Source organism: Lichenostomus cassidix, chromosome 9 (genome assembly GCF_008360975.1).
Source record: "Lichenostomus cassidix isolate B80296 chromosome 9, HeHo_3.0, whole genome shotgun sequence".
Classification (NCBI taxonomy): Eukaryota; Metazoa; Chordata; class Aves; order Passeriformes; family Meliphagidae; genus Lichenostomus; species Lichenostomus cassidix.
Genome location: NC_139490.1, coordinates 2,523,844 through 2,551,629, shown reverse-complemented (window position 1 = coordinate 2,551,629; position 27,786 = coordinate 2,523,844). Strand labels below are relative to the sequence as shown.

Below are 27,786 nucleotides of genomic sequence, written 5' to 3'. Positions count from 1 at the left end.
TGGAGCAGTGTCCAAACCCTCTGAACGCTCAGATCCAGCACCTCCCAACACTCCCTACTCCACCAAAACACAGCGAGCCAGGGAGCAGCTCCCATCTGTAGTAATTACAAGAGAGCTTCCCTTGCCCTTGCACTATTTATTGCTTTTGCCCTTGCCATAGGTTGATGGAGGCAGAGAGATTATTAAAGCTCGGAATATTTCCTTCTGGACAGGCAGGGCGAGTTTTGGGAGAAAACTCCCTCTTTTCTCTCCACCATCGCCTCTTCTGCTGGGAAGGGGAGGGAAAGGATGGCTTTGGTTCACACTGCAGGCTGCCTGGAGCGTTCAGAGCCTGCTGAGCAGCGACTGCAGAGGGGGGAATGCTCTCCTCCGGGGGAAACTGAACGATTTAAGGATATTTCTGCAAGGTACAATAATTGCCCAAGTATCTTTCTCCAAGTTGGGTCTCTCTGCCTTTTTCCCACAAGGCTGCCAGGGGAACAAGGAGCATTTTAGTGATGAAAACTGAGGCTTGGAAGAGGCAGCCGAAGGGCACCTGCCAGCTCCCACCGCTGCCACGCATCCCCACAGCTCCAGGATGGGCTCTGGCAAGGAAACAGCTCGCTTGCCAATAATAATAATTATCATTAATAACCGAGTGACGTCCTGATCTTGGTTACATCAGCCATACCCTTGGCTGGAGCTGCTGCCAGTCACACTCACAGCGGTCCTGTCCCCAGCAGGGCGTGTGGAGCACAGACAGAAGGGCCAGGAGCTGCTGTGGCTGGAGGGAGATGCAGGGCAGCGATGGCCCGCGGTGACTTCTGCCTCCTGGCTGAGGGGACAAGGGGACACGACCTGCACAAAGCCTGGGAGAGCCGCGTTTCTGTGTCCATTTGAGTGTCCTCACCCCTCCGGGAAACTGCGGGGCATGAAGGATGGAGAGGGAGGTGCGGGCTGATCCTCCTCCTCCTTCCCCGGGGCATCTCGCGGGGTTGCCCCGTGTCACAACCGGGCAGGGGACACTGGAGTGTCCCGGAGCCGGCCCTGCCTGCGGGGGGACCCGGCGGGATGTCCGTCCATCCCCGCAGCGCTCCTCGGTCTGCAGTCCATCCCTCCCCAGCGCCCCCCATCCCTCCCCTCTTCCAGCCCCTCCGCACAACCCGGCAAGGCTAACGAGAGATATTCGGTGGCATTTGAGAAAGTTGCAAGGTCAGGGCTGCCCCGCTGTGCGCTCCGCCCCTGCCCCTCGGGCAGCATCCCTGGGGAAGGGGGGCTGCCCCCAGCCCCAGCGGGGTTCGCTCCCACAGGTCGCTTTGCCGAGTTGCTGCCGAAGCCGCTGTGCGAGCTTGTTGCGAGAACAGAGTGTTGTGATCGCCCCTTCGGCCCTTTTTCTCCGCCTCCCCTCCATTCGGAACGGGGGGTGTCGGAGCGCGGAGCCTGCCCGTACCCCATGTCGCTCCCGCGTCAGAAAATGAATGATGCAGCAATTTAATTAGGAGGGAGCGGTGCGTCCATATTGCACCGGCGGAGGAGAGCTGGGGAGCCGCGGGAAGATGGTGCGTGTCCGCGGGCGCGGAGGCTGCGCTCCTGCCCGCGCAGAGCGGCGCCGGGACCCCGCGGGCCCCCCGGGACCTCCCGCCCGCGCCCGCAGCTCTGCCGCTCAACTTTCCGCTAGCCAGCCGCGGTTCCAGTTAAGTGTCCTCCCGGCCGAGCCTCCGCGGGGTGCGGGAGGGGAATTGGGGCTCAGCGCGGAGCGCGGGGTGCGGGATGCCCCGGGAGTTACGCGGAGATAGGCGCGGATGTGAGCGCGGGGATGGGCTGTGCGCCGTGCCCGGTCTGTGCGCGCAGCGATGCGCAGGGCTGTGCGCGGGTGCGGACAGCGGGATGCGCGGGGCAGCGCGGGGCTCACCTCCTGTCCTGCCCTGCCCGCAGCCCGTCCCTCCCGACCCCCCCGGCGCTTCTCACCCTCCAACTTTCCCCCGCGGGCGAACCCGCGCAGTCCTCCCGCTGCGCGCCGCTCCGCGGATCCTCCGCGCCCCGCGCAGCCCCGTTACCTGCGGCGGCTCCCGGGGCGGGCGCGCACCGGGAGGATGCGGGAGGCGCCGGGCGTGTCACCGAGGATTTTGGCTCGGCGGGAAGCTGCGGGCTCCTGGCGAGGCTGCGGGCGGGGGCGGCACGGCCCCGGGACGGGCGGGCAGCGCACCGGGCGGAGGAGGCGCTGGCGGCGGGGGAGCGCGGCGACCGGAGCGGGACCCCCGGGCTGCTCCCCGCCGCAGCCCTCGGCTGGCACTCGCAGTCACAGCAGCTTTGATTTCCTCCAGACTTGGGCTTTTTGTTCCCTTTCCCCCTCCTTTTCTTTTTTTCTTTTTTTTCTTTTTTTTTTTTTTTTTTTTTAGGAAAGGGGAGGGGGGGTGTGCAAATTCTTCCCCATCCCGGCGGCTTTTTCCTCTCTGATTCTTCTCAGGATTTTTCCTCCCCCATCTGCTCGTTTCCCACTTCCCTTCCTCTCCTCCAACCAGCCCCCTCCTTCCCTCTTAAAAAAAAAAAAAAAGATAGGAAAAAAAAAAAAAGGCAAGGGAAAAAAAACTGTGTAGTCAGGGCTTCCCAAATGCGCGCCCCCGACCTGGAGCCGAGCGCGCCCCCTTCGTTTGTTCCCCTTCTTGAAGCTCATTTTCATGACGTGCAGCAGCCTGATCCAGGGCAGGAGCGGCGCACACAGCGCGCACACACACACACACACAGAGCCCCGCACCCGCCCCGCACCCGCGCACACCCGCGCACACCCGCGCACGCCGCGCACCCGCGCTCCGCCGCCGCGCCCCAGCGCCCGCTCCGCGCTGCCGCTGCCCGGAGAAGGCGGCGGCGGCGCTGGAGCCTGCAGCAGCCCCTCTCCTCCCTCCTCCATTGAGTGTGCCAAACAGCAGCTCTGCATCCTAAAGAAGATCATTGAGGGGCTCATTGCATTCCCAGCACGTTTCAGGCTTGCTTCTTTTTTTTTTTTTTTTTCCCTCTCCTTTTTTTTTTTTTTTTCCTTTTGCCTCAGCTTCAGCAGGAGTAGAGAGAGAGGGAGAGAGAGCCACAGAGAGGGAGAGGCAGAGAGAAACCAGCAATCTTTAAACTCGAGCTTTTTTTTTTCCCTCCCTTCCTTTCTTTTGCCTTATTTTTTTAATTTTTTTTTTTTTGGTAACGATGTGCTAAAATCTCTCCTGCAAACCGGTAAGTACAACCTTTCTGGATCCTTTTGTTTCCGCCTAGGGTCAAAGACACCCCCCTCTTCCAAAAAGAAGATACAATAATCCTCTTTATTTATTTTTTTATTTTTATTACAGCCCTTGCAGAAGAGAAAGAACTTAAGTGGCTAATATATTGCAAAGGAGACGGAGAGATTGATACTGCAATATAGCTCTCATCTCTCTCCTTTCTCCCCAATTAGATGCTGGTTTTAATTGCAGAGGGTATTTCTCTTTTCGTGCTTTCAACCATCTCCTCTTTCCCACAGGGGAGGGTTTCATTTGCAAGTTGATCCTAAGGATTTCTGTTCCTCTGGCATTTCTCTCCCCTAAATGCATCTTTCTGCTCTTAAGTTTGCGGATGGGGGGCAATTTTTTCTAGTTCTTACACGAGGAAGGCAAAAAGGACCTTTTTATTGGGAGATTGAGACTAAAAGCAATGATCGCTCCGAATCATTCTAATGGGCATTTCAGGGATTCAAGGAAGGCTGCATCACCGCCGGTATTATTCCCATCCTTAGCGTTCCTCTGTGCCCATACATTTAAAATATCTGGTGAAAGGAAGGGTGAAACCATATGTTGAAGGAGCTGCATCTCATTAGGGCAGTATTATTTTCATCTGATTGGAGAAGAATGGTGTCTTCATTCGGAATCGTGTATAGTAGGATAGAGAATTTATCGGCTGGTAAGTGTCAAGGTATTTTTTTCTTCCACTCTCAGCTTTTTAACCGGGTCTCCTGCTTGGTCCTGGGGGCACAAAATGCCCTAATCCAAGGCAGGCTGAGCGTTTCAATCCTAGGTGCCTCTTCAGCTGTCACTTCCCTTTAGATCTGCTGATCGCATGGGCATGTGCTTTAGAAAGATTAATCATCTCTAAATGCTTTAATCAGCTAAAATGACTAATATGTGCTGTGTATTTATCTGATAATATACCAGTTGCATTAATTCACCGGCGCATTTGCAAGGGGAAGATTTCCTTCCCAATCAGGGTCGTTAACCATTTACTCCGTTAGAGATACTGTGGGGATTTCTGAGGGGAACCGTTCTGCCAGGGACATCAGCAAACCTCGCACATTCCTCGGAACTCGCGTGTGGAATGTATCGAGCCGGGAGGGAGGCAGATCCGAGGGTGGAGGTTCAATAACTTTGGGAGTTTGCATGGATGAAGGATGTGGTGCGACACCGGTGAGATCTGCCCACTCGGTGTGTTTCACCCCCTGGAGTCGAGGCGGGCTGTGATGGCTCCTGGGCAAAAATTGCACACGGGGATGAGATCCGGGCAGCTCCGAAGCCTGGGAAACGCGGAGAGACGCAACACGTTCGGTGTGCTCGTGGTGCTGTGTGGGGCTGCATGTGCTGTCCTCTTTATAGGTGGCATTTACCACGGGGAGGGGAGGAAGGCAGGCTGCTATCGCGTGATGGAGCCGTCTAACATCTCTTAAGTATAAATCAGGGCAAGGCTCGCCCAGCCGACACCCCTGGAGTTGGTTGGGAACGTCTGCCCAACAACTGCTGAACTTTCCAGCAGCCCGACATGAGTCCAGCAGGTAGGGGCTTAGGAGGAGGAGAGGGGCAGGGCAGAAATACTGAAATCTGCGTTTCTCTTCCCGTTGCAGTTTTGTAAACATCAACAAATGATGAAACCTTCCGCGGCAGAGACGCTTCATAAAGGAAGGATGTTGTGGATAATTCTTCTAAGCACAATTGCTCTAGCATGGACTACACCTATTCCCTTGATAGAGGACTCGGAGGAACTGGATGAGCCCTGCTTTGATCCATGTTACTGTGAAGTGAAGGAGAGCCTTTTCCATATACATTGTGACAACAAGGGATTTATAAATATTAGTCAGATAACAGAGTCGTGGTCGAGACCTTTTAAACTTTATCTGCAGAGGAATTCCATGAGGAAATTGTACACCAACAGTTTTCTTCACTTGAACAATGCTGTATCTATTAACCTTGGGAACAATGCACTGCAGGACATTCAGACTGGGGCTTTTAACGGGCTCCGAGTTCTGAAGAGGTTGTATTTGCACGAAAACAAATTGGACATTTTCAGGAACGACACTTTCCTGGGTTTGGAAAGTCTGGAATATCTGCAGGCAGATTACAATGTCATTAAGCGGATTGAAAGCGGGGCATTTCGAAACCTAAGTAAATTGAGGGTCCTTATCCTAAATGACAATCTTATCCCCATGCTTCCCACCAATTTATTTAAGTCCGTGTCCTTAACCCACTTGGACTTGCGCGGGAACCGCCTAAAAGTCCTTTCGTACCGCGGGATGTTGGACCACATTGGCAGGAGCCTGATGGAGATCCAGCTGGAGGAGAACCCGTGGAACTGTACGTGTGAGATCGTGCAGCTCAAGAGCTGGCTGGAGCGCATCCCCTACACCGCTCTGGTGGGGGACATCACCTGCGAGACCCCCTTCCACTTCCACGGGAAGGACCTGCGGGAGATCAAAAGAAGCAAGCTCTGCCCCATGCTGTCCGACTCCGAGGTGGAAGCCAGCCTGGGCATCCCTCAGCTGTCCTCCAGCAAGGAGAACGCGTGGCCTACGAAGCCTTCCTCCATGCTGTCCTCCTTCCATTTCACCGCTTCCTCTGTTGAGTACAAAACGTCCAACAAGCAGCCCAAGCCCACCAAGCAGCCCCGGGCGCCCCGGCCTCCCCCGACCCCCCGGGGCCTGTACCCCGGGCCCAACCAGCCGCCCGTGGCTGCCTACCAGACCCGGCCCCCCATCCCCATCATCTGCCCCACCGGCTGCTCTTGCAGTTTGCACATCAACGACCTGGGCCTGACGGTCAACTGCAAGGAGCGGGGGTTCCACAACATCTCCGAGCTCCTCCCCAGGCCCTTGAACGCCAAGAAGCTGTACCTGAGTGGGAATTTGATCCAGAGAATCTACCGCTCCGATTTCTGGAATTTTTCCTCCTTGGATCTCTTACACCTGGGGAACAACCGGATCTCCTACGTGCAGGACGGGGCGTTCATCAACCTGCCGAACCTCAAGAGCCTGTACCTGAACGGGAACGACATCGAGCGGCTCACCCCGGGCATGTTCCGGGGCCTGCAGAGTTTGCATTACCTGTACTTCGAGTACAACCTGATCAGGGAAATCCAGCCGGCGGCCTTCAGCCTCATGCCCAACCTGAAGCTCCTCTTCCTCAACGACAACCTGCTCCGCACGCTGCCCACCGACGCCTTCGCCGGCACCTCCCTGGCGCGCCTCAACCTGCGCAACAACCACTTCCTGGCGCTGCCGGTGGCCGGGGTGCTGGAGCACCTGCACGCCATCGTGCAGATCGACCTGAAGCTCAACCCCTGGGACTGCACCTGCGAGCTGGTGCCGCTGAAGCAGTGGCTGGAGGCGCTCAGCTCCGTCAGCGTGGTGGGCGAGGTGCAGTGCGCCAGCCCCGAGCCGCTGGCCCGGCGCGACCTGCGCTCGCTGGAGCTGGCCGCGCTGTGCCCCGCCGCCCTGCGCCCCGCCGCCGCCGCCGCCTCGCCCCCCGCCGCCGCCCCGCCGCCTCCCGCCGCCACCGGCGCGGCCGCCTACGAGCTGCCTCCGGCCGCCGCGGCCGCGGCCGTGCCGCTCTCCGTGCTCATCCTCAGCCTCCTCGTGCTCTTCTTCTCCGCCGTGCTGGTGGCCGCCGGGCTCTTCGCCTTCGTGCTGCGCCGCCGCCGGCGGAAGCTGCCGTTCCGCGGCCCGCGGGCGGAGGCGGCGGACCTGGGCGCGGTGCCGCTGCGCTGCCCGCGGCTCTTCCCCGAGGGCGGCGGCGGCGGCGGGGGCGGCGGCGGCGGGGGGGGCCCCGGGGAGCGGTCCCCGGAGAAGGCGCCCCCGGCGGGCCACGTCTACGACTACATCCCGCACCCGGTGACCCAGATGTGCAACAACCCCATCTACAAGCCGCGGGAGGAGGAGGAGGCGGCGGGCGGCGGCGGCGGCGGCGAGGCGGCCGAGCTGCTGCGGGGCGGCGGCGAGCGCGGCTTTTCCCACCCCGCCGCCCCCGCCGCCGCGCAGGAGCAGGGCAGCAGCTACCGCACCTTGCTGGAGAAGGAGCAGGAGTGGAGCCTGGCCGTGTCCAGCTCGCAGCTCAACACCATCGTGGCCGTGCACCCCCAGCACCCCGCGGGCGGAGGGCTGGCGGCGGGCGCGCTCGGGGCGGCGGCGGCGGCGGCGGGGGCAGCCCCGCGGGACCGCGACCGCCCGCCGCCCTGCGCCGTGGGCTTCGTGGACTGCCTGTACGGCACCGTGCCCAAGCTGAAGGAACTGCACGTCCACCCCCCCGGCATGCAATACCCGGACCTGCAGCAGGACGCCAGGCTGAAGGAGACCCTGCTCTTCGCGGCCGGCAAGGGCTTCCCGGACCACCAAACCCCCACAAGCGAATACCTCGAGTTAAGGGCCAAACTCCAAACCAAGCCGGATTACCTCGAAGTCCTGGAGAAGACCACGTACCGGTTCTGACCGCCGCCCCGCCGCCCGCCCGGCCCCGCCGCCCTCGAGCAGAGGATACAGCTGTGCGCTCTGCCCCGCCAGATGTGCGCGCTGCGGGGCAGGGCCCTTCTCAGATCAGTAATCGACGAAGTGCCTTCGCAGACTTTTGCCAGCAGATGTTAATCAATCATTATTTTTTATACTGAAACTGAGACTTTGACTGTGCCATGTCTAAAGGTATATTATTATTATTATATTATTATTATTATCGAGGATCTTTATATTGATCCTGATTGAGTAAATTCTATGTGTGTCTCTCTCTTTTTTATTTTCATTTTTATTTTCTGTGTTCTTGTTGTTTGTTTTGTTCGTTGGCTCTTTTTTTTGTTCCCTTTTTTTTTTTTTTTTTTTTCTTTTTTCCGTTGGCAGTAAACTTCCTCGATATTTTCCCTCGGAGGGGAGGGGGAGGGAAGATGGCATTTTGTGGCTTGCTTTCTTCTTGCCCATCATGGCACAGATCCTGTACATTTATTTAAAAGAGAAAAAAAAAAAAATGCAAAGAAGCAAACGAGCGCAGTTTGCTGCATGCCTGGAAACTGCAAGAGGGAAGGGAGGGGAGGGTCTTGCTCGAATGTCTCACTCTTGTCTCTCTCCCTCCCTCGCACGCACACTCACCCTCACCCACACCCTCCGCGCACCCTCCGCCGGCCCGACCCCTCCCCGGGGCCCGGGGGTCGCGGGGGGAATCCCGGGGCCTGGGGGAAGCCACCCGGAGCCGAGCAGCCCGAAGGGTGGCACCACGTGGCGCACACACCTAGGGGATGCTCAGTGACACTTCATCATGACGCCATGGTTTTTTGGAGGACATCCGCACTTTCCTAATAAAAGCGACATGCAAATATACAGGAAAAAGATAAAAAAAAAAAGCAGAAAAAAAAAAAAAAGCTGATGGGCACCTCTCACTAACAGCTTTGTAGGAAGCACTTTTAATGTTTTCTCTCATGCTCCCATACACGCACACACGCACACACACAAAGGTACAACAATGTGCATATATTTATTCTGTAATTTCAAGTGAATATAAATTGTAAAGGTAATGTTTAATCATTGTACAGTGATGCGTCTGGTATAGCTTTCCTAATAAAACGTTTTGAAAAAAAAATGCAGATATAGATATCTATATATATATATATACCCTCAAATATATATATATATATAGGAATACAAGGCTTGAACCTGAAACTTCAGCTTCCCCCACAGAGATTTCCTTCCCCCCCCATAACCTTGAACGCTATTTTATTAATAACAGTTCGATGCACTGTGATGTTAACAGAGGAAAAAAACCCTGTACAGCGTCTCTTGCCAAGATACCACCCGAGACTGTCACAAATCCGATTTGCGATCCCTATCCCTGCCGCACTGTTTAAAATATCGGGAAAATGGGGAGCGCATCCTCCCGGAATGCTGTTTCCCGGAGGCGCCGGGAGGGCTGGAAGGGGAGATAGCGGTGGGTGAGCAGTCAGAGGGTCACAGCCCTGCGGAGCGCGGATTGAAACCGCATTGCCAGTTTGCAATAATGCGAGCTGGGAAAGCACCCAGCGGCCGCCCCGCGCTTCTCCCCGCTGCCGCTGAAAGCGGAGCGAGAGCAAAGCGGATCGGATTTGGCTGTGCGGGCAGGTCCCGGTTGGTATCTTGTCCCCGTTGGTGTCTCTGTCCCCGCGGTGTCCCCGCGGTGTCCCCGCGGTCCCTGCCGGGAGCGCGCCCCGCGCGGCCGCCAGGTGGCGCCACAGCCCCGGCGCTGAGGGCGCGGCGGGCCGGAGAGCCGGGCCTGATCCTGGAGCCGATCCGGGATTGATCCGGCATTGATCCGGGATTGATCCGGGACTGATCCCGGACCCGGCCCTCCATGCCATCCCGGACGCCATCCCAGTGCTGACCCCGCTGCCGGGCCCGCCCGCCCCGCCGAATGTACCCCGGGCGCCTTATCCCGGGGCGGGCCGCCAAGGGCAGCTGCCTCAGCGGGGAGCGCTGAGATCCCTCAGAGAGCGGGTTTATCCGGAAATATCCAACGTGTCCATCGGTAGAATTTGTCTGAACAGCCAACAGGGCTGTTTCTCGAGGTGAATTGAGGTTATTGCCCCACGGAGGTGCTGCTCGGAGCTCTCCCGAGGGGACAGGGCTGTGTCACCTCCCGGCGAAGGGTGACATCCCCAAGGTCACCCTCCCCACCACCTGCCCCCTTTCCTCTGGGGAGCAGCTCGGTTTCACCCCTCACAACGTGTTTTAACAGAGATAAACCCATCAATACTTGGTTTTCCCCCCCAATGTCGCTATTTACAGCTCCAGCCAGGATGCTCATGGTGAGCTTTTTTGGGTCCATCTGTCTCGGAGAGTCATGTCCCCAGCCTTGGTGGCAGCTGTGTGTGTCTGGAGATGGAGGGACAGCTCCGAACGGCTGTAAATCTGCCATCAGTAAAAATACTACACTTTGGGATTTCCTCCGTTGAGTTGAGGTTGTGTTTTCTCACTGCTGCCTTCAGCTCTGCCCCATTGGGGTTTGCTCTTGGGTTTGTTTTGCTGGGTTCTTGATGGACAGTGGAAGAGCATGCATGTGCTAAGAGTATTCAACATGCAAGTGCAAAGGCCAGATCCTTCTTATCATAATTGTAATAATGACGTTGATAAGCGTACATGCAAGTGATGTGTGGAGCTGTATAAATCAGGTTAAAGTACAACCCCCAGTGAGAGTGGTGCTGTATACATTTGGCAATGTCCTCAAAGCCCCAAGTGTTCATACTTGTATCCAAATAGAGTAAAGCCGGTCGCAAATAATGTTTATATTTTAATTAAACTGCAGAAAGGCAAGAGAATTTCATCCTGACTATAGGCAGTAATCTCACCCGCAGACAGTGAGCAGATCTATTTATTCAGTGGAAATAAATTTGTTCTATGAGAATGGAATTTTGTATTAAAAGAGATAATTTTTGGCTTACGTTGAGTTATTTTTCTTTCCTTGCGTAGGAAACTTCCTTTCCCTTGTGTACCAAGATGCTTTGGGGATGATTTGCTCTGGAAGTGTTGACAGCGTCTAAGTGTGATATCTAAAGGGTGTTTTGATGACTTTTATTTTGCTTTTTCATTGTGTTGAGCTGAGGCTGAGTGGGTGGCAGCATTCCTTTCCACTGCAGGAAACAAAAGTGGATTCATCATCTCAGACCTGCAATGGTTGACTCTGCATGCTTCAGCCTGGGTTCTTCCTATTTCATAGGGAGTATTAATGCTAATTCTGTCTTTATCAGCAGTATCTTTGTAGCATTAATGCTACTGGGAAGGAATGAAATAAATTATCTGCAGTTGCATTAGAGCTGTTTGAAGGGATGCTATTTTAAATAAATATTTTTTTAGCGGATTTCATTGTCGTACCTGGTATCAGCTTGTGGTAGAAAAGCCTTCAGCAAGTGTTTGGTTTATTTACTCATTGAAATTCTTCCTACAGGTGGAAAAGAACAGCAAGGCCAGGTAAGTCCCAGTCCCAGGCAACAACTGCACACAGGGAGATGGAAAGGATGATCCTGGTGCTCAATTATTGGTGCTTTTTGTATTCCCTAGATGTTGTCATTGATGTCACCATCATATTGTACCCTGGGTTAGAGGATTTGTTTGAAAATGGCTTCATGGATCTTTTGAATGTATCAACAGTGAGAGAAATATGTTAACTGTAATGGTACGAATAATAATCTGAATTTTGGAAAGCCTGTTGCCTGCTGCTCTGGTTATACGGATATTGGAGAGTGAGAATCTCATTTCTTAGGAGATTCAGTGAACATGATTTAAGCTGTGGCAGCTCCAGATTTTGTCAGAGACCTTTCCAGACAAAACACCTTTGAGTGTGGCATCACAGACAATCCAGTTTTAGGACAGCAATGTTCCATTCAACAATGAATGGTTTCAATTCATTCAAGAGTTCAATGGTTTCATTCAACTTGTGCTCTCTCTGTGAACTTTGAGAGCACCCGGAGGGAGAGGTCTCTCCAAAACGTGAGGCAGCGTTTCGTGTGTGCCAGCAGCACTTCATGAGCTCTGCGCTGCTTCCACTTGCTTCAAGTATCCACTTCACGTGGAGGAGCTGCGATGATGGGATGGTTTGGGTTTAGGTTTAACAGAGTGTTCACGTGGAGGGAAAGTGGGTAGAATTTGGCCTTTAGTGCGGCAGTTCATTGCTCAGGGCATTACTCAACCATGGGGTTTGACTTCTGGCAGCACTCCAGCTACTTTGGTGTGAACTTGTTCCAGGATTGCCCTTCTTCCAAAGGCATATGCTTTTACAACATGGATTTATGGACACTTGGAAGTCAGGTTGCTGTGTGCTGCATATTCCTATTTTCTGAGTTTTTCCAAGGCTTGGTTTTCAGTCTCTTCCTCGTAGCTGAGTTTCTCAGTGAATTTATGTATGTGTGCATTTATGTGAGTTACACAGTACAACACAGTTGTTCTCCGTGGAAGAAATGCAAATCCACCCAGGATGTAGCTCACAACAGCTCTTTGTATAAAAATTCCTATTTTTTAATTCTGGTGTGAGTGGAACTACATCTCTATTTTCCAATTCTTGAAATATTTCTGGGTGGATTGGACAAGTGTAGCTTTGTGCCAGTTTGAAGTCTGTTTGAGCCAGTGGAAACGTTGGAATGTTCTTGGAAAAAACCCTTGAGCGGGAATGGACTGGAGGCCCAATTCTGCTCCCTTGGAAGCCAATGTTGCAGCACCACATTATGCTCAGTTTTAGTCAACAGACTTGAATGAAGAGCAAAATCTGTTCTCAGAAATTACAACGTGTATTAAGTGGATTCAAGTATTTTGAGACAAGTACTCCATGGGACAGTTTCAGAATAAAATGAATCATGGCACAGAGAAAATGGGTTTGCCACCAGTGTAGTAATTTCTCTGATTGACCTCGCTCATAAATTAACTGAACAATCTTTAAGGCCTTTGATTTTAAAATAAGAACATTTGCATCAAGACAAATTAGTTTAGACTTAATGTCATTGATGACCAACTAGCTAAGAAGATTATTAATGTGGCAATCGCACGTTATTTGGAAATACTTTATTAGTATTACCATTTTCTTTGAAAACAAGACTGTGAAAGTCCCTTCCAACCCAGGGTGTTTCTATGATTGACAGGCAGTGACAACTGTGTTTCATATAACTTCTTTAAAATGTTTTTTCCTTGATCCTTATGGTTTCCCAGATGTAAAATTCTGTCATTATCTCATTTTTGTTTGGGTTTTTGGGGCAGTTTGGGGGGTTTCTATGAAAGCATTGACTTTGCTAAACACAGAGCTCCCCAGGAGGCTGCTGGGGTGACACTTGTAGGTTATCTTTGATCACTGTGGAAGTATTTGGAAACACGTCCCTGTGGTGGCATTTTCTCTGCAAAATTGGTCAGTATTGTGGTGGTTTTCACAATGGTGTCAGATGGATCATTTTTGTGGGAAATGAGAGGAAAAGACTCAAAGAGCAGAGCTGTAGGAATGCTCTGTCCCTCGTTCATGCTGGGTGGTCTCTGTAGGGTGGATGTTGCATCAATCCTTATATTTTTGAATATTAAGGATGTTAATCTGAAGTTTGGGGATATTTTTAGGCATTATGAAGAGGTGTGGACATGCAATGCTCAGCTGTTGGTGGCCTTAAAAAGAACAGATACTAACGGAGGGCAGAGCACAATATAAAATATTCATGGCCAAGTCCTATGTCCTATTCTGAATCTTTGATGTCCATTTACCCTTCCTAACGTCTTTATTTTTCCACTAGAATTTTCTAAATCTCTCAAGAATATCTCGTAAATTCTATGGATCCTGAAGAGATATTTCAGGCTAGCCAAGGGCTGACTCTCTCTGTACTTGGGAATTCCAGCAAATGCCTGTGGAGGAATATCCTGCCCATGGCATGTGGCACAGAAATTTGGCTTGTTCTTGGAGCACGGTGCCAGTGAGGGAGGCTCTCTGGGCTGATGAGATTTTGCAGTAGGGCTTGAATGATTCCAAGCAGGAATTCCTGAATTGTGATAAATCACTGTTGGGATGGAAAAGACCTCAGTTGTGCTGCTGTTGTTTCTGGTGGCACTGCCATCCCTGCTGCTGGTGGTGGCACCTGGCACCATTGCCGAGGAGGGACTCCTGTAACAGTTACCCTAAAAAAGCCCCAACCAACCCAAAAAAAAAGCAGAAGAAAAATTTGGGAGTCTTTATCCAACAGGAACAATCTTCTCTGGAGTTAATGACTTTCCCCAAGTGTTACATTGGCATTAATATACTGCTTATGGGATTTTTATGTTTTTTTCTTGCTTTCCTCAGCTTTACTTTGCTTTTCCATAGAAAGAAGCTGCTTTACACATTAAAGAATTTTAGGAATGTATTTGTTGCTCTTTTTTCCAGGCTGTACTTGTTTAAAACAAAGTCAGTCGCAACAGTAACTGCACTAAATTGAGTTTTCTAGAAAGCTGCGTAAACCTTTGGTTTCGTACTTGGTCTCTAAGTTATTTTGTGTGTATAAATATCTCTATAAAATGTCCATTATCTGAATAACCCTTGAACCAAAGTCTGTCACTGAACTTTGGAGGCTGTGGCTTTGCAAATCAAAGTTAATTAATGGTTTGAGGTTTTCTTTTGTTCTGTGATTGTTTGGTTTTATCACAAGTATGACCAGAGAGAGGGAAACAATGCAGTGTGAAAATTCTCATCAAGTCATGTTTTTTAATAGGACTTTTAAATTCAATTCTTTTTGCTTCTTTTCTTTGGAGAATGAAGGAGCTGTGCTCCAAAGAGCACAGGAACTGCCACTCAGAGCTGAAATGTGTTCACTCTGCTGTGTCCTGAGAGTGCCCAAGACACTCCGACTCAAAGGGAGAGGCTAGAAATTCCCATTAGTGAGATTTCAGGGTTGGATGGGAGCAGCTAATCCTTTGCACCCTGAGAAATCCATTCCTTGGGATCCTGCACCACTGCAGGTACTGGCCCAGTGTGCACAGGGAGCCCTTGGAAAACTCATGTTTGAGATATTTTGGTGAAAAATGAGCTTTACAAAAATTAGACATTCGTAATGGATGCTGGCCAGTGAAGTTTGTCTGCCTTTTTTAGGGAACACATCCAGGTTTCTCTGGTACTGTTAAACTGCCATGCAAGGACAGGTCTGATCAGTCATCCCCCAATCCCTGCTGGAATAGATGTGTGGCTAAATGCATTCTTAATCAGAGAGCAATTTCCTGTGGCATCACTTCTGTTATGTTTTCTTGCAGTGACCCAAAAACCTGGCTGCTTTGGAAAGTGGATAGTATTGGCAAGCAAAGAAATATGGCAAGTAAAAATCTTTTTTTAGATCCAGTTGATGTCAGTGTTTTCTCCAAAGAAAGGGCAAGTCACAGCTCTGGGCTCCTGAGGAGGGGTAAAGGCACTGATTGAAGCAAAGAGTCGTTGTTCAATCCGTGCTTAATTTCCCCTTCAGTTTTAAACCAATAAAGTAAGAGCTGTAGATGGATCTAATTTATATAGATGTATATTTTAATATATATTCCTCCAGTTAGCAGTGGGGGGCTGTGACACTACAGCCAGGAAGGCTGATGGAAGGAATGGCAATGGTTAAGCTGTGACAAGAGGGAATTTTGCCAAGGCTGACAGTGAGAACAGCACCTGAAAGTCAAGTGCCTCTTGCTGGCTTAGAGACAGCCAATAACTACATGAAATTCTTGTTGAAAACCCTTGTTTTAGAGCAGGTAACAAACAGCTCACAAACCTGACTTTTTCTTGCATTTGGCCCAAGCTCTCAACAGCCTGCAGCTCGCTGGCACTCCCAGCACTGCTTTTTCCTGTCTGCATGCACAGACCTTCCTTGGGCTGAGGACACACCCTAACCCCTCTGATTGTGCCTGGAGTGGAGACCAACTGAAAACACGGTTCTCTCTGTTGGGTTTTTCTGTAGAGTGGTGTATTGCACCTCAAGACTTCCCTGTGCCCCGCCTGGAGTGCCCTCAGCTTGGTGGCAGCCTGGCCAGGTTGGCCGTGGTGGTGTCACAGGCCTTTGCCAGCCCCTCTGAGCCAACCAGAGTCTGTCCAAGCCTTCAGAGCACAAAGCCCTGATAAGATGGATCTCTAACAGGTACGCAGCAGGGATAAGGAGGAGATGCTCCTAAAATTAGTTGCTGTCAGCTCCAAGCAGGAGTGAGTGCCTCGTGTGTCATGGAAATGCAGAGAATGTGCAGTATGTACTGTGTGTATATCTAAGTATGTACCTATAGCTATGTTGTTAAAGTGTAAAATTCAATCTTTGGAAACTTCTGGGAGATTCAGGAATGTGGCTTGCTTTGGACTGTAATTAAGATATGGGCATTTTGGTTAAAAATAGCTCCTTTCCGACCTACATTCCCGATGTAGGTCAGTGGAGGCATTTCTCAGACGTATTAGCATTTTGGACACTTAATCTTAGCAGCATATTGCATCTCCTAGAATAGGTTAGGGGAGGCAAGGCAGGAGGAATTGCTGCATCTCGAGTCATCCAGAGAGGTTGCCAAGTTTCTCAGGCATCAGAGAGGCAGAATAATGAGGATTATATTTAATTCGGGCTGGAGTGGCAACCGTGGGGTGTTGAGCAGAGGCAGCTCAGATCATCTTGGCTCTGTGGGGGAGGGAGAATTTATAACTCTAGCTCTCTCCAAAGCAAGCTGTGTGTGCATTTTTGTGTATATATATATTTATATATATGTAGATACAAATCTGGATGTGTATATAACACCCTGTGTATATATGTATGTATGTATATGCCTACAATGTACAATATGTGTATCTATAGAAATGTATACATTTATATGAATTTATATTTCTCTATATAAATAGTCATGCAACTATGGGAAATCACATTTCCGCGGCGTGTCCTTTTCTGTAACACCCCCCACGCCCCCCAAAAAAAGCTGCTTCCATTAATGTCGTATTGCACAAATGTCTTAAGTTTCCTTTTCTGTTGAGAAAGGAGTGGTGCTTCGTGGCTGAGCACAAGCCTGGATGGTTTGTGCTCTTCCAGAGGACTTCCAGTAAATCGTGAGTTGCTCCACAGCTGTTCCACATTTGTGAAATAAAGTGGTGGCCAAAATGACTCAGGGCTGGTTTTATAGGCAAAGGAAAAGGGTTGTTGACTGTTTGTTTATTCGAAACCTCTGTTATGCTCTCAGAGTTTTGATGGTGAGACATCTGCACTGATAATTAGTCTGGGTGCTGTTAATTTCCCAGCTATTGGCTTGAACAGGGAAAAAAAAGATGAATTTCCTGCTCTAAAGTAAGTTATCTGAAGTCTGATTATGTTGCCTCAGTGATGTATGGATTTCCATTTAGGGTCAGGATGTTGAGCTGTAAATCAAGAACCTTAGCTCAGTGAACATCTAGTTTGGGATGTGTCTTTTATGTTCCAATTGATTTTAAATAATTTCAATTCATCATCAGAACATTCTACACCTTAATTCATGATAAGCTCCAAGAATTTCTCCTTCATATCAGAGTGAATTTTGCACTTGGCTTCGGTGGGGTTGAACGAGGTCAGAGCGTTTCATTCAGCAACGGCATAAGAGCAATCTTGTAGTTGTGCAACTATTAATTAAAGATGTAATTTTGTAATAAAAGCAGCCTAAAAATGATTTTCTAGTTATGTATTCTATGACCATAGCACCTTTCTGTGGATAAGCTGTGTTGGAGTTGGTTTTGATTTTGTGTTGCTGATCCTTACTGGGAATTTGGCCCCGAGTGGAGCCAGAAGCAGCTCAGCCCCTGGAATAACAGACCATAACACACTGCATTTGAAAGGAAATCTGCAAAGTAATGATCCCTCAGCATTCCTTGAGCTGTGAGCCTGGAGTGGTGGCTGATTGCTGAATTGCCACATGCATTGTGCAAATATTCCGCTAAATGTAGGTCACGCTAGCGTGGATTTGTCACGGGGATTTTGGCTCCCTGTGGCAGAGCCTGTGTCCAGTGCTGCAGAAATCCTCCTTGTGCCTCCAGCCTGACCATTCCCAGCCTGTCCTGGTCCTTGGAGCAGGGTGGAGCTGTCCTGCTGCCCTTCTGCCTTCATTTGGAAGCTCTGATGGGATTAGAAAAAAGAGAAAATGGATTATTCCGTCCTAAATCCTTTGCTTCCTTTAGGGGAGAAGACAAACAAACATGAAATCATCATGGAAACCAAAACAAACACCCAAAACATATGACATCGAGTGAAATGGTTCTCCTGGGCTTCTGGATTGTGCTTTGCCTTATTATTTCATCTGGGGGAAATCAGCACTTTATGGGAAAGCACTTCCCAATCTCTTTTGCATAAATGTTACAGCAAAACTGCTGTGATGTATAGCTGCCTGTTCAAGAAAATGGGTCATTTCCATACAAATGTCATATTTCTATGCAGAAAATATGCTGAATTCATACCCTATCTTCTAGTTAAAGCAATCCCTTTGCTGGTTTTGTGATTTCAGCATATTTGCCTGACTGGAGACAACCAGAAGAGGAGCAGAAAAAATGATTATTTTTTAATTAACTGATGCAGGCCTAATGTCAGACTAAGCACTTGAGTGCAATGTCTCTGGGGCACACACAGGAATATCATCCTCCAATGGCTAATTTTTCTTTTGAGCAAGAAGCATCAGACTTTGAGCACAGTGAATCACAAAGCCTCTGCTTTGCTGAGCGTCTGGAGACTTGGGGAAAGAAGTTTGTTTCTGATGTCACTTGTTAAAGAAAATGCCTGGATGTCCTCAGGGAAGCAGCCATTCACACAAGGAACCCCCAAGCTGGAGCCAGCAGAGGAGTGAGGAGCTTTGCAAATCTCCTTATACTCTGCAGCATTTTCTTCCTCGCAGGATGAATTTCATCTGAAATGACCCTGGGCTCCTCGCACTGCTGCTCTAAAGAAGCCACAAACCCACCCTGCCTCTGGAAAGTTGAATTTTGCCATTCCACCATATGTTTGGGAAGGGAACAGTGGATTTTAGGCTCAGATGTACAAACCAAGTGGATGCTAGAGATGAATAACCAAAGAGATGACATTACCCAGAGCCTGTAGGTGCCTGAGGCTGCCCTGCTGTGAATCCTTGGAGCTCCACTGCTCCCAGCAGAGCAGTGCTGCTGTCCCTGTGCTCTGATCGCTCAAGATGTTTGGTACCTGCTGGAGCAGTTGCTCTGAGGGACTTTCTGATCAGCCGTTAGAATTTCTTTAAATAAGCTTAGAAATCAAGATGAATCAGCCCAACTTCTCAGCTCATGTCAGCCAGCAAAGCTCTTGGGCTGCTTCACTCTGTACAGTCATTTTTCTCCCTTTCACCCATGGGAATGCAGAGAGCTGAAGTCACTGCTGGGGGATGACCTTTGGTGGCACCAGTGTCCCCAGACCCCTGGACAGGCTGTTCATCCCCAAGGACAAGGGGGTTTCAGAGTTTTCAACCTCTGCACGAGCTTCTGCACCCACCTGAAACCTGCTCCTGTCCTTGTGTGCTGGGAAACCATCCCTAGGGAAATCTCCCTTTACCAAATCCTGCTTAGACCAAACAAAGGTATTTCACTGTAATAATAATGATAAAGATTTACAGAACACATTTTATTAATAAATAAGCAGGTACTGATGAGCAAGGCTTGTCTGGAGTATAAAACACAACTCCTGATTTTTCCTCTGACAAAGTCTTTCTTTTTCCTCCTCTTCCCCCCTGTAAATCATTTTAGTGCAGAGTCATCCAACTTTAATGAGATCAAATTTGTTCCCAAAGCAGCAAGTGGGAAAGGAAAGAGGTTTGTGTCTCAAGGAGAGCAAAATATTCCCAGGGAGAGGCTTCTCCCACCCACTAATCCTACCTGGAGCTTTGGGGGATTGTGTTGTATCTAAACATTGAGATATTTAAAATTAATTAGAGTTTAACTGGAATTAAAGTTATATTCCCAATTTGCTGTCTCCATGGGGAAGACAGTGAAAATTTCTTATCTCATAAAAATATTATGAATATGTTATTAAATGACCAGATCCTCTATTCAATGGAATTTTGCATATATACAAAAAAAGGGGAAAAGTTTGTTGTTGGTATTTCTTTCTATAGGAAAGGATGTTAGGAATTAAGTAAAAATCAAACAGGAAGTTACATTATTAATATCACAATAATTATTAACATATGAAAATACTTACTATGGTAATAAATCACCGACAAATCTGGATATTTTTGTGTTAGGGTTAAGTTCTGAACACTTAAGGCAGTGATTAAGTTGGTGAAGATTTTTCATCTTCAAAAATTCTCCATTGAAAAATGTCTGCTTCTAATTGGAAAACAAAATCCTCAGACTGACTTTTTGTGATGAATTGGTAGCTGAAAAAAATGTGACTCCTTGAATATTACTTCAAACAAAAACTTTTTCAAAATTGTTTTCATCTTAAGAAAAATCCCACATTTTTCATCTGAAGAAAGCTCCCTTTTGAAGCCTGGAGAAGCTTTCTGAAAATACTACTAATATGGAAGAAAATACGTTTTTAAAAAACCTTTCTACTTCTAGAAAGAGCAATTTTTTTTTCTCCTTTATTACCAAACTTTTATGTGCTTTGGTTTGGGTCAGTTTTGTCTATAAGGAAAAAAATGATACTAAGGATTAAAAACCTACTCAGACACATGAAGGCTTTGTTTTTTGGACTCCAAAAATTATTTTCTTCTTGCATATTTTTTTTCCTAAAAGATTTTACACATCTTAAACTTCAGTCCTTGACTGCTTAAAGGAAAAAATGAAGTATATATCCCTAGAAGTGTCCAAGGCCAGGTTGGGTGGGACTTGGAGCAACCTGGGATAGGGAAAGGTGTCCCTGCCATGGCAGGGGTGGCACTGGATGAGTTTTAAAGTCCCTTCCAACCCAAACCATCCTGGGATTCTCTGATATTAAGGATAAACAAAAGGAGTGAAGCATAGAAGGGAAGAATAATTAAAGTATTGCTGGCAAAGGGCTTAAAATTAAAAAAAACTGGGTTTCCACTGCCAAAAGTGTGGGTGTAATCAACAGGGGCTTGTGAATGCCTAATCCTTTGGAATTAATATCCAATAATTTTCTCACTTCTGGTGTTACATTAATCCAAATGCAAACTATGACTGAGTTCATGATCTTTGTTGCTGCCACCGTGTCATTACTAAAAGTGATATTTGTAGCAAATGAAAAACTGAGAATAGGAAAACCCAGAGAAAATTGAAATTACTTTGTATTTTCAGTGGCAGGCAACACTGCACTCCCAAGTTGTACTATGCATAACCAAATTAATGAAGTAACTGTAAAATTGAATGATTAATGGTGGAGAGAACGGGGGGAAAAGGCCAAATGTGTGTTTCTAGTTGGCACTGCAGCATTCAGCTGTGTATGGACAAGTCCTTGACTGCTGGGCCTGATTAACATCAGAAATGTTTTTTCCTGAAATTTGACCCTTTTACACATCCTCTTTCTTTCCACAGGAAAATCTCACTGCAATATGAGGAGAATGGTCTCAGTGGTCTAATTTATATCTATCTTAGCTTTTGTGCCACAACTCTTGTCCCGAATAACCCCGTGGTCCTTGAAGGAGGGCAAACAAACAGGTTTTCATCTGTTTATTTGTGCGTGAAACAAAAAAATGTGCAGAGGGGCTGAAACTGTGTGTGTGCCTAGGACAGGGCTGGCAGCTCGATATTCACGGAGAAAGGAATTCTTGCTGGCAATGTCACAGGCTCAGAACGCTCAAATTAGCCCCTGGGAAGACAAAGGCTGTGCTGTACACACCTGCAGCTGTGGGTAAACGAGAGAACAATGGGCATTGTTAAGTTGTTAAAGCACTGAATTTCTGTCTTACCTCCATTATTGGCTGACTTTCAGTCCCTGTAATTAATGTGCCTGGAGTGGGTGGATCTCTTTACATTCCCCTGTTTCTTTCCACAGCTTAATCAGAGCATGAGGAAAACTTAAAATTAAGATGCTCTGTGTTTTCCAAGTTTGCCGGTGCTGTGGTGAGCTGGTTGGAGAGAGCCCAAACAGGGAGATGAACTGGAGATTAATTGGTGTTGGATCACCTGGAGCTGCTTTAATGGAATGAAGACCAGATGTATTTTAATCTAGACAGAGCTGTTAGAATTTGCTGTAACAGAAGTATCAAAACGCATTTGCTGTAGTGTTTTGCCTCGGCAGCAAGAAGGGAGGAGTCTGCAAAGAACCTGTGGACTCTGTCCTTGCTGTAGCTCCTTCCCTGCGCTGCCAGCAGCCTCAGCATCCTCAGCAGAAGTAACCTTGGCCACTGTCATGTTTATTATGACTCTACACATTTCACATTAAGTGTTATTTACTGTAACTCTGCCCATAAAGGACTAACAGCATTATTGGGAGCTGTCCTTTGCATGCTTGATGTCAGCTGCAGCTGCAGATCACATTTACAACTCCAAACACATGCAATGGAGATTCATAAATTATACAGGAAACAACACGGAGTAATGAGAGACGTGTCAGCCTGAGTTTCTCACTGCGGAGGCAGCAGTGTGGCAGGCAAGATTTATTTACTATTCCAGCCACTGGCTTTTTTGCAGTCAATAGCTCGTCACTTTTAGTCTGCAAATAGGAATAAAGATGTTTTGCAAGAAGGGAAACAAAAGACGGCAGAGCAGTTTGGGCAAGCTGGAGTGGGTTACTTGAATTTTGGAGCTCTGGGTCTCAGGCTGCAGCAGCCAGCTGGGAAAACTCTTTATTTTTTGCACGTCTCCCTCTCCTTATCTATTAACACCAAAAAAAGCACAATGTAATGTATGAAAGCATAATGTGAAAGCTGGGAATTAGTCCCATTTTCCCTGAAAGGGACACATTTGTCCCCAAGAGCCAAAGCCAGAGATCCTGTGGGTTGAGTGCTGCTGAAGAGCAGGGAATGCAATGGGGAGCAGGGAGGGAAAAACCCCAGCAGGGACTGGTGACACTGAGGCTGTGGTGGCTCTGCAGAAATGCTGGGAAATGTCCCCCAGTAAACAAACAGGATGGGGGTTTCTATTCAAACCAGCTGGAGTGGGAAATTAAACAGGGAACAATGCTTTGGGTCCATTTTTTGCCTCTCTTTAGGGGTTTGAATTATGTTGAGGTGCAATGGTCAGACATGAAAAATCCCTGTTCTCCAGCCTAAAATTAATTCAGGGTCAAAATGATTCCCCCCACCCTGAGTGCAATTTGTATTTGGGCCAATATTTCTGCATCAGCTTCCCCAACTTCTCCCACGCTATGGGATTTATCTGTGCAGAACTGTGTGGGGTTTTAGGTGTTAGAGAGAAGGGCTGGGCCAGCACAGACATGGGGACAAGGCTGGACACAGGGATGTGATTCATGGCCTGGGGACAAGGCTGGACACAGAGAGCTGTTCCACAGCTTGGGGACAAGGCATGGAGCTGATTCATGGGCTGGGGACAAGGCTGGACACAGGGACATGCTCCATGGCCAGGGGACAAGGCTGGACACAGGGATGTGCCCCATGGCCTGGGGACAAGGCTCTCCACGGCCAGGGGACAAGGCTGGACACAGGGATATGCCCCATGGCCTGGGGACAAGGCTCTCCATGGCCAGGGGACAAGGCTGGACACAGGGATATGCCCCATGGCCTGGGGCTGCTGCCACAGAGGATCTGCTTTGCCCCAGCACAGTGCAGCTCTGCTCATCTCAGAGCAATCACTCCATCCCTCTGAGTCAGGGCAGATCTGTGTCTGCAGGGAGCACTGAGCAAGCTGCATGCAACATGCATGTTTGGAGGCTAAACTTAGTCCTCAGTTACTGGGAATGTCAGCTTGCATCATCAGTAAACTCGGAACGGAATTAGGCCAGAAGGGATTATGGATAATGTGTTTTATTTTGAATATTTTGTGCAGGCAAATCTGAACTGAAAAATCGCAAGGATAGCCTTTAACAAGAGGAACGAAAATATAATGCGTTGCCTCTTTTTGTGTTTATTTGGGGAAAAATAACCACCTAAGGTTGGGAAATAATTCTTCTGATTGCTGTTCCAGGGCATGGCTCCTCACATGACTTTGTGTGGGCATTTCCCTGTGGACACACAGAGCCCAGCAAAGCGAGCTGGCTGCTGATAGAAATTCATGGAAGCAGAAAGATCCTTTCAATGAAAGAAGTTTCTTTCCAGCCAGTAAAGCAGTTTGCAACACTAAGTAAAAGCACTGAAATGATTTCCTGGTGGACTCCCTCACCATTTTATCATGTTGTGCCAGATTGTGCATGTTCCTGATGAAAAGTAAAAAAAGCTCCCGAAAGTTATGTAGGCAAAAAATCCTCACAATTCCTCGCTGTCTTTTAAAGGCTAAAAGTCCAAAAAGTCAGGTTTCAGCTGGGTTTGTCTCTTTTGTGAGAGTATTTAGTATTATTCAATAGAGTTTCCCATCTGCTGGGTTGGAAAATCTCAGTAGAGGAGGTGGATTTGTGTGTGATCAGAAATTCCAATGAGGGTAACTCGAGCCAGAGGAAAGGCTGATGCTGCATCGATCATGAAGGTTTTATTTTAGAAGCTAGAATAGAAAATATACTGTGATTCAAGGCATGTATTCAACAGAAAAGTGTATAGACATGTACAAAATAGGGAAGAAAAAAAATTTTAGCTCATGCACAATCCCCACATTTGCTAAAATTTTTATCTGAGTTCAAATAAAAAATTGAGACAACTTGATTGACTTGACCTTGACTTGAAAATCCAGAAAATCTGAGAAAACAACATCACTGTGAAATCTATGGAGTCCTTTTGGAGCATTTGGATGCTCCAAGTGACTGTTTACAAGTTGTTGGATGTCACGAGTTTGTGCATTATTAATAAAAGTTGTAGCTTTGCATCTTCCCAGTTATAATTACTTCTCTAAATATCTCCAGGAAACAGAAGCATAAACTAGCAAGCATTTAAAAACCCTGGGTAAGCATCTTTTGGAGAATCTGCCTATAAAATGAGTCATGCTTCTGTTTACAGTTTGAGATTGGTTTGCAAATCATAAAATAAGCCCAAGATTACAAAAATGGTCAAATCAAGGCTGTGACTGGGAGGTCACGACTGAATTGAGAAGACCTTGCTGACCTAGGGATGAGAATCTCCACTAGGATTGATGGGCAACTCTTGGTTTTTGATGCAACTCAACAGAAAAATATGCAAAAATCAGCTAGAAAAGAAACCTCATAAACTCCAGACCATATCAGCAGCAGTTTTTAAACAAATAAGAAGTCACCTCTCCAAATTCCCTCATTTTCATATGTGAACCATGTATAAAAGCCCCAGTAATTTCACTTATATATGCACGGCTATTATTAGATATAAAACATACACAGTGCAATCATTTTTGAGATGTCCTCAGGACTTTCAGAGGTCTGTGGGTCTTGAACTCTTCTCCAGAATGATCCAAATCTGTTAAAAATATCGTCTGGCTCATCGTAACCACAAAGACACAAACTGTGCTCGTTGGCCTCTGATGAGATTTGTCATTGTTTCATGAACTCTCTGACTGGGGATTTTGTCTCATTAAATAAAATCCTGTCTGGGGCTGATCATGTCCTGTTTTATTGCCTTCAGAACCAAACTGTGCACTCTGTATTTTCCTGAAAGGAAAATCCTCATGGTGGTTTTACTCTTTCTTAAATATCACAACAGGAAAGCAAAACCAACTTAATTTCTTTTTAAGACAGATTTATTTTTCAATTCCTTCAACATTTCTCCCCATTGGATTGCATTGCATACAATATAATTGTGATATAGTCAATATAAAATTGATAACAGTGATTCCATGTTAATTTATAGACATGTAGCACACTTTGCTGAATCACCACCCCAACGAGCTGAGTTATTTTGATGTTAATTTTCAGATGTGTCTTTGATGCAGAGCTCAGAACTGTCAGGAGAATATTCCCAATGTACAGTCCTGCTTTATAAACAACCATTTTTTCCATCGGATTCTCATTCCATTTACAACCTTGTGTTGTTGTTTTAACATTTTTTCCTGGGATATGAACATATGTTCAGCTGTGGTTTGTCAGAAATAGATTGGAGTGAGGAGGAAATCTGATCCCCCACTTGAAAATTATCTGCAGGAAACACCTCAAAATCTCCACCTTTTATGCAAGAAAAGCATGCATAGAATGTACCAGGATAAACCCGAGATTTTTAGTCAAAAATTGGTTTTAACATGAATTTAAAACATGGCAGGGATGTAGCTTTGAATTTGGGCACATGGATTTCAATGCACTCGTTGGAGATATCTTGGGTTTAATTATATGTTTAAAAAGCATATTCTGTATTTAAGTACCAACAGTCATTTGCTTGAGAACTCTCTGAATTTTGTGTAAGTGCCACACAAGCACAAAAGTGAATGTAAATGAGGTTCCAAAGCACAAGAATCAGATATTTCATGCAATAAAACACTCCAGCAGTGGAAAATTTGTGCAAGTAAAGATGGATTGAGACAGGGGCCTCTGTGGGGCTTTTCCAGCTGCAGTAAGAACTTTTGGGGGATCCCAAAAACACAAAAAAAAAGAAGCCCCGAGACCAAAAGATTTCTGCAGTTTCCAGTTTCAAACTGAAGATGTGGATCTGGACAGGGAATTGAAAAACATCAGGGCAGGCAGTGAAATTCTCCAAAAATTGTATTCCAGTGTCTCAGTCAGGGAGTCCTCCTGACTTAGAAAAATAACTGATTCTTCCATGTTGCAAACATTTCTTCGTCTTCCTTTTTCACCAGAAGATGAAATATATACATTTTTTTAAAGAGACAGCAAGAACTTAACCCTTTTTGTACTAACAATATTTTTTTAAATTAACATAAGACCCAACTATTTGCATTTCTATCAATTATTTTCTTCATTCTGGCGTCTAATAGATCCCCAGGAGTTATGGTAATTTCCAGAGTAGATCTCCAGCAATGTTCCCAGCTAAACTTCACATGATTTCCTGAACACTAACATTATACACCTGAAAAATGGAACCTCATTGAGAGCAGGAGCTGACCGAGCAGCCACTTATTAAATCAGCAGAAATGACTCTCCATCCCCAGGCTACAGACTGTGCTTCTCTGTTTGCATCTGCTGTTTTCTCATCCTTCCAAACACTTCAAACGCCAGCTGAGGAGCAGACTTGGTGTTGCTCCAAGGCTCCAAGCAAGGCTTGGTTGCTCCTCTTGCTACCAGCAGCGATTCCTGCGGGGGAAGAGCTGCGATTCTGCCGCAAATCACACGTGCCAGGAATCTCTTCCTTCTCCAGGACTGATGCCAGGGAGCCAGGAGAGGAAGCTCCTGCAGGTCAGGACAGCCACCATCCTTGAGGAGCTCCTGGCATGTTCCCTGTTAGGGAGAAAAGGCTCAGTTCAGAATGACACAATCTCAGTTTTGGATCGACAGTGCAAAGGCAGGCAGAGATCTCAAGGAGAACAATCCCAGCTCAATGTCATCCACATGGGTGACAGGGGCTGCTCAAGTCTGGTGATGGAAACTTTAAAAGCAAGGTGAAGGAATGATTTCAGATAACTCCAAGACTTGTTTTCAGTATTATTTGAGCTTTAAACACAGCGTCTGTGACCACACAGTCCTGAATGAAGTGTGGGTGAAAGTCAAAGCCTCACCAAGAGGTTATCACTGCACAAACTGGAACTGGCAGAGAACCCCAGAATGGTTTGGGTTGGAAGGACCTTAAATCCTATCCAGTGCCACCCCTGCCATGGCAGGGACACCTTCCACTGTCCCAGGCTGCTCCAAACCCTGTCCAGCCTGGCCTTGGACATTCCAGGGATCCAGGGGCACCACAGCTTCTCTGGGAATTCATTCCAGGGCCTCCCCACCCTCCCAGGGAGGAATTCCTCCCCAAAACTGTGAGTTGGCCCAAGGGAAACATCAATAAAATAAAAGTAGCTAAGATGGGATTTGCTGAGGAGAAGTTTTGTCGTCTCCTGGATGTCACATGAGAAAAACGAGAGTTTTGTCCCATGACCCACTGATTCTCCACTTCAACCATGGGAGCATGGAGGGTAAATGAAATTAATTTAAATTCATCAGGCATGCTGCCTCTCCTCTCTGACAGTGCATCTAACCAGCTCGGACTTCCACTCTTGGGGTAAGATTTAT

At 47.8% G+C, this 27,786-nt stretch overlaps 1 protein-coding gene and 1 long non-coding RNA gene across 4 annotated transcripts; both read left to right on the top strand.

Moving 5' to 3' along the window:
• Positions 1-1,121: 1,121 nt before the first annotated feature.
• Positions 1,122-7,923, top strand: SLITRK3 (SLIT and NTRK like family member 3). Of its 3 annotated transcripts, none has more exons than XM_085068959.1 (2): positions 1,122-1,672; positions 4,829-7,923. In XM_085068959.1, the coding sequence occupies exon 2, from the start codon at positions 4,847-4,849 to the stop codon at positions 7,679-7,681; it is 2,835 nt and encodes a 944-aa protein (XP_084925085.1). In that variant the 5' UTR covers positions 1,122-1,672; positions 4,829-4,846; the 3' UTR covers positions 7,682-7,923. The 3 variants fall into 3 exon arrangements, with proteins under 3 accessions (XP_084925085.1, XP_084925084.1, XP_084925083.1); XM_085068958.1 differs by lacking the exon at positions 1,122-1,672 and adding an exon at positions 2,791-3,198; XM_085068957.1 differs by lacking the exon at positions 1,122-1,672 and adding an exon at positions 3,205-3,897.
• Positions 7,924-12,460: 4,537 nt separating this feature from the next.
• Positions 12,461-17,326, top strand: LOC146433064 (uncharacterized). Its single transcript, XR_014853980.1, has 2 exons — positions 12,461-15,002; positions 15,625-17,326. It is a non-coding gene; the product is annotated as an uncharacterized LOC146433064 (long non-coding RNA).
• The last annotated feature ends 10,460 nt before the right edge of the window (positions 17,327-27,786 follow it).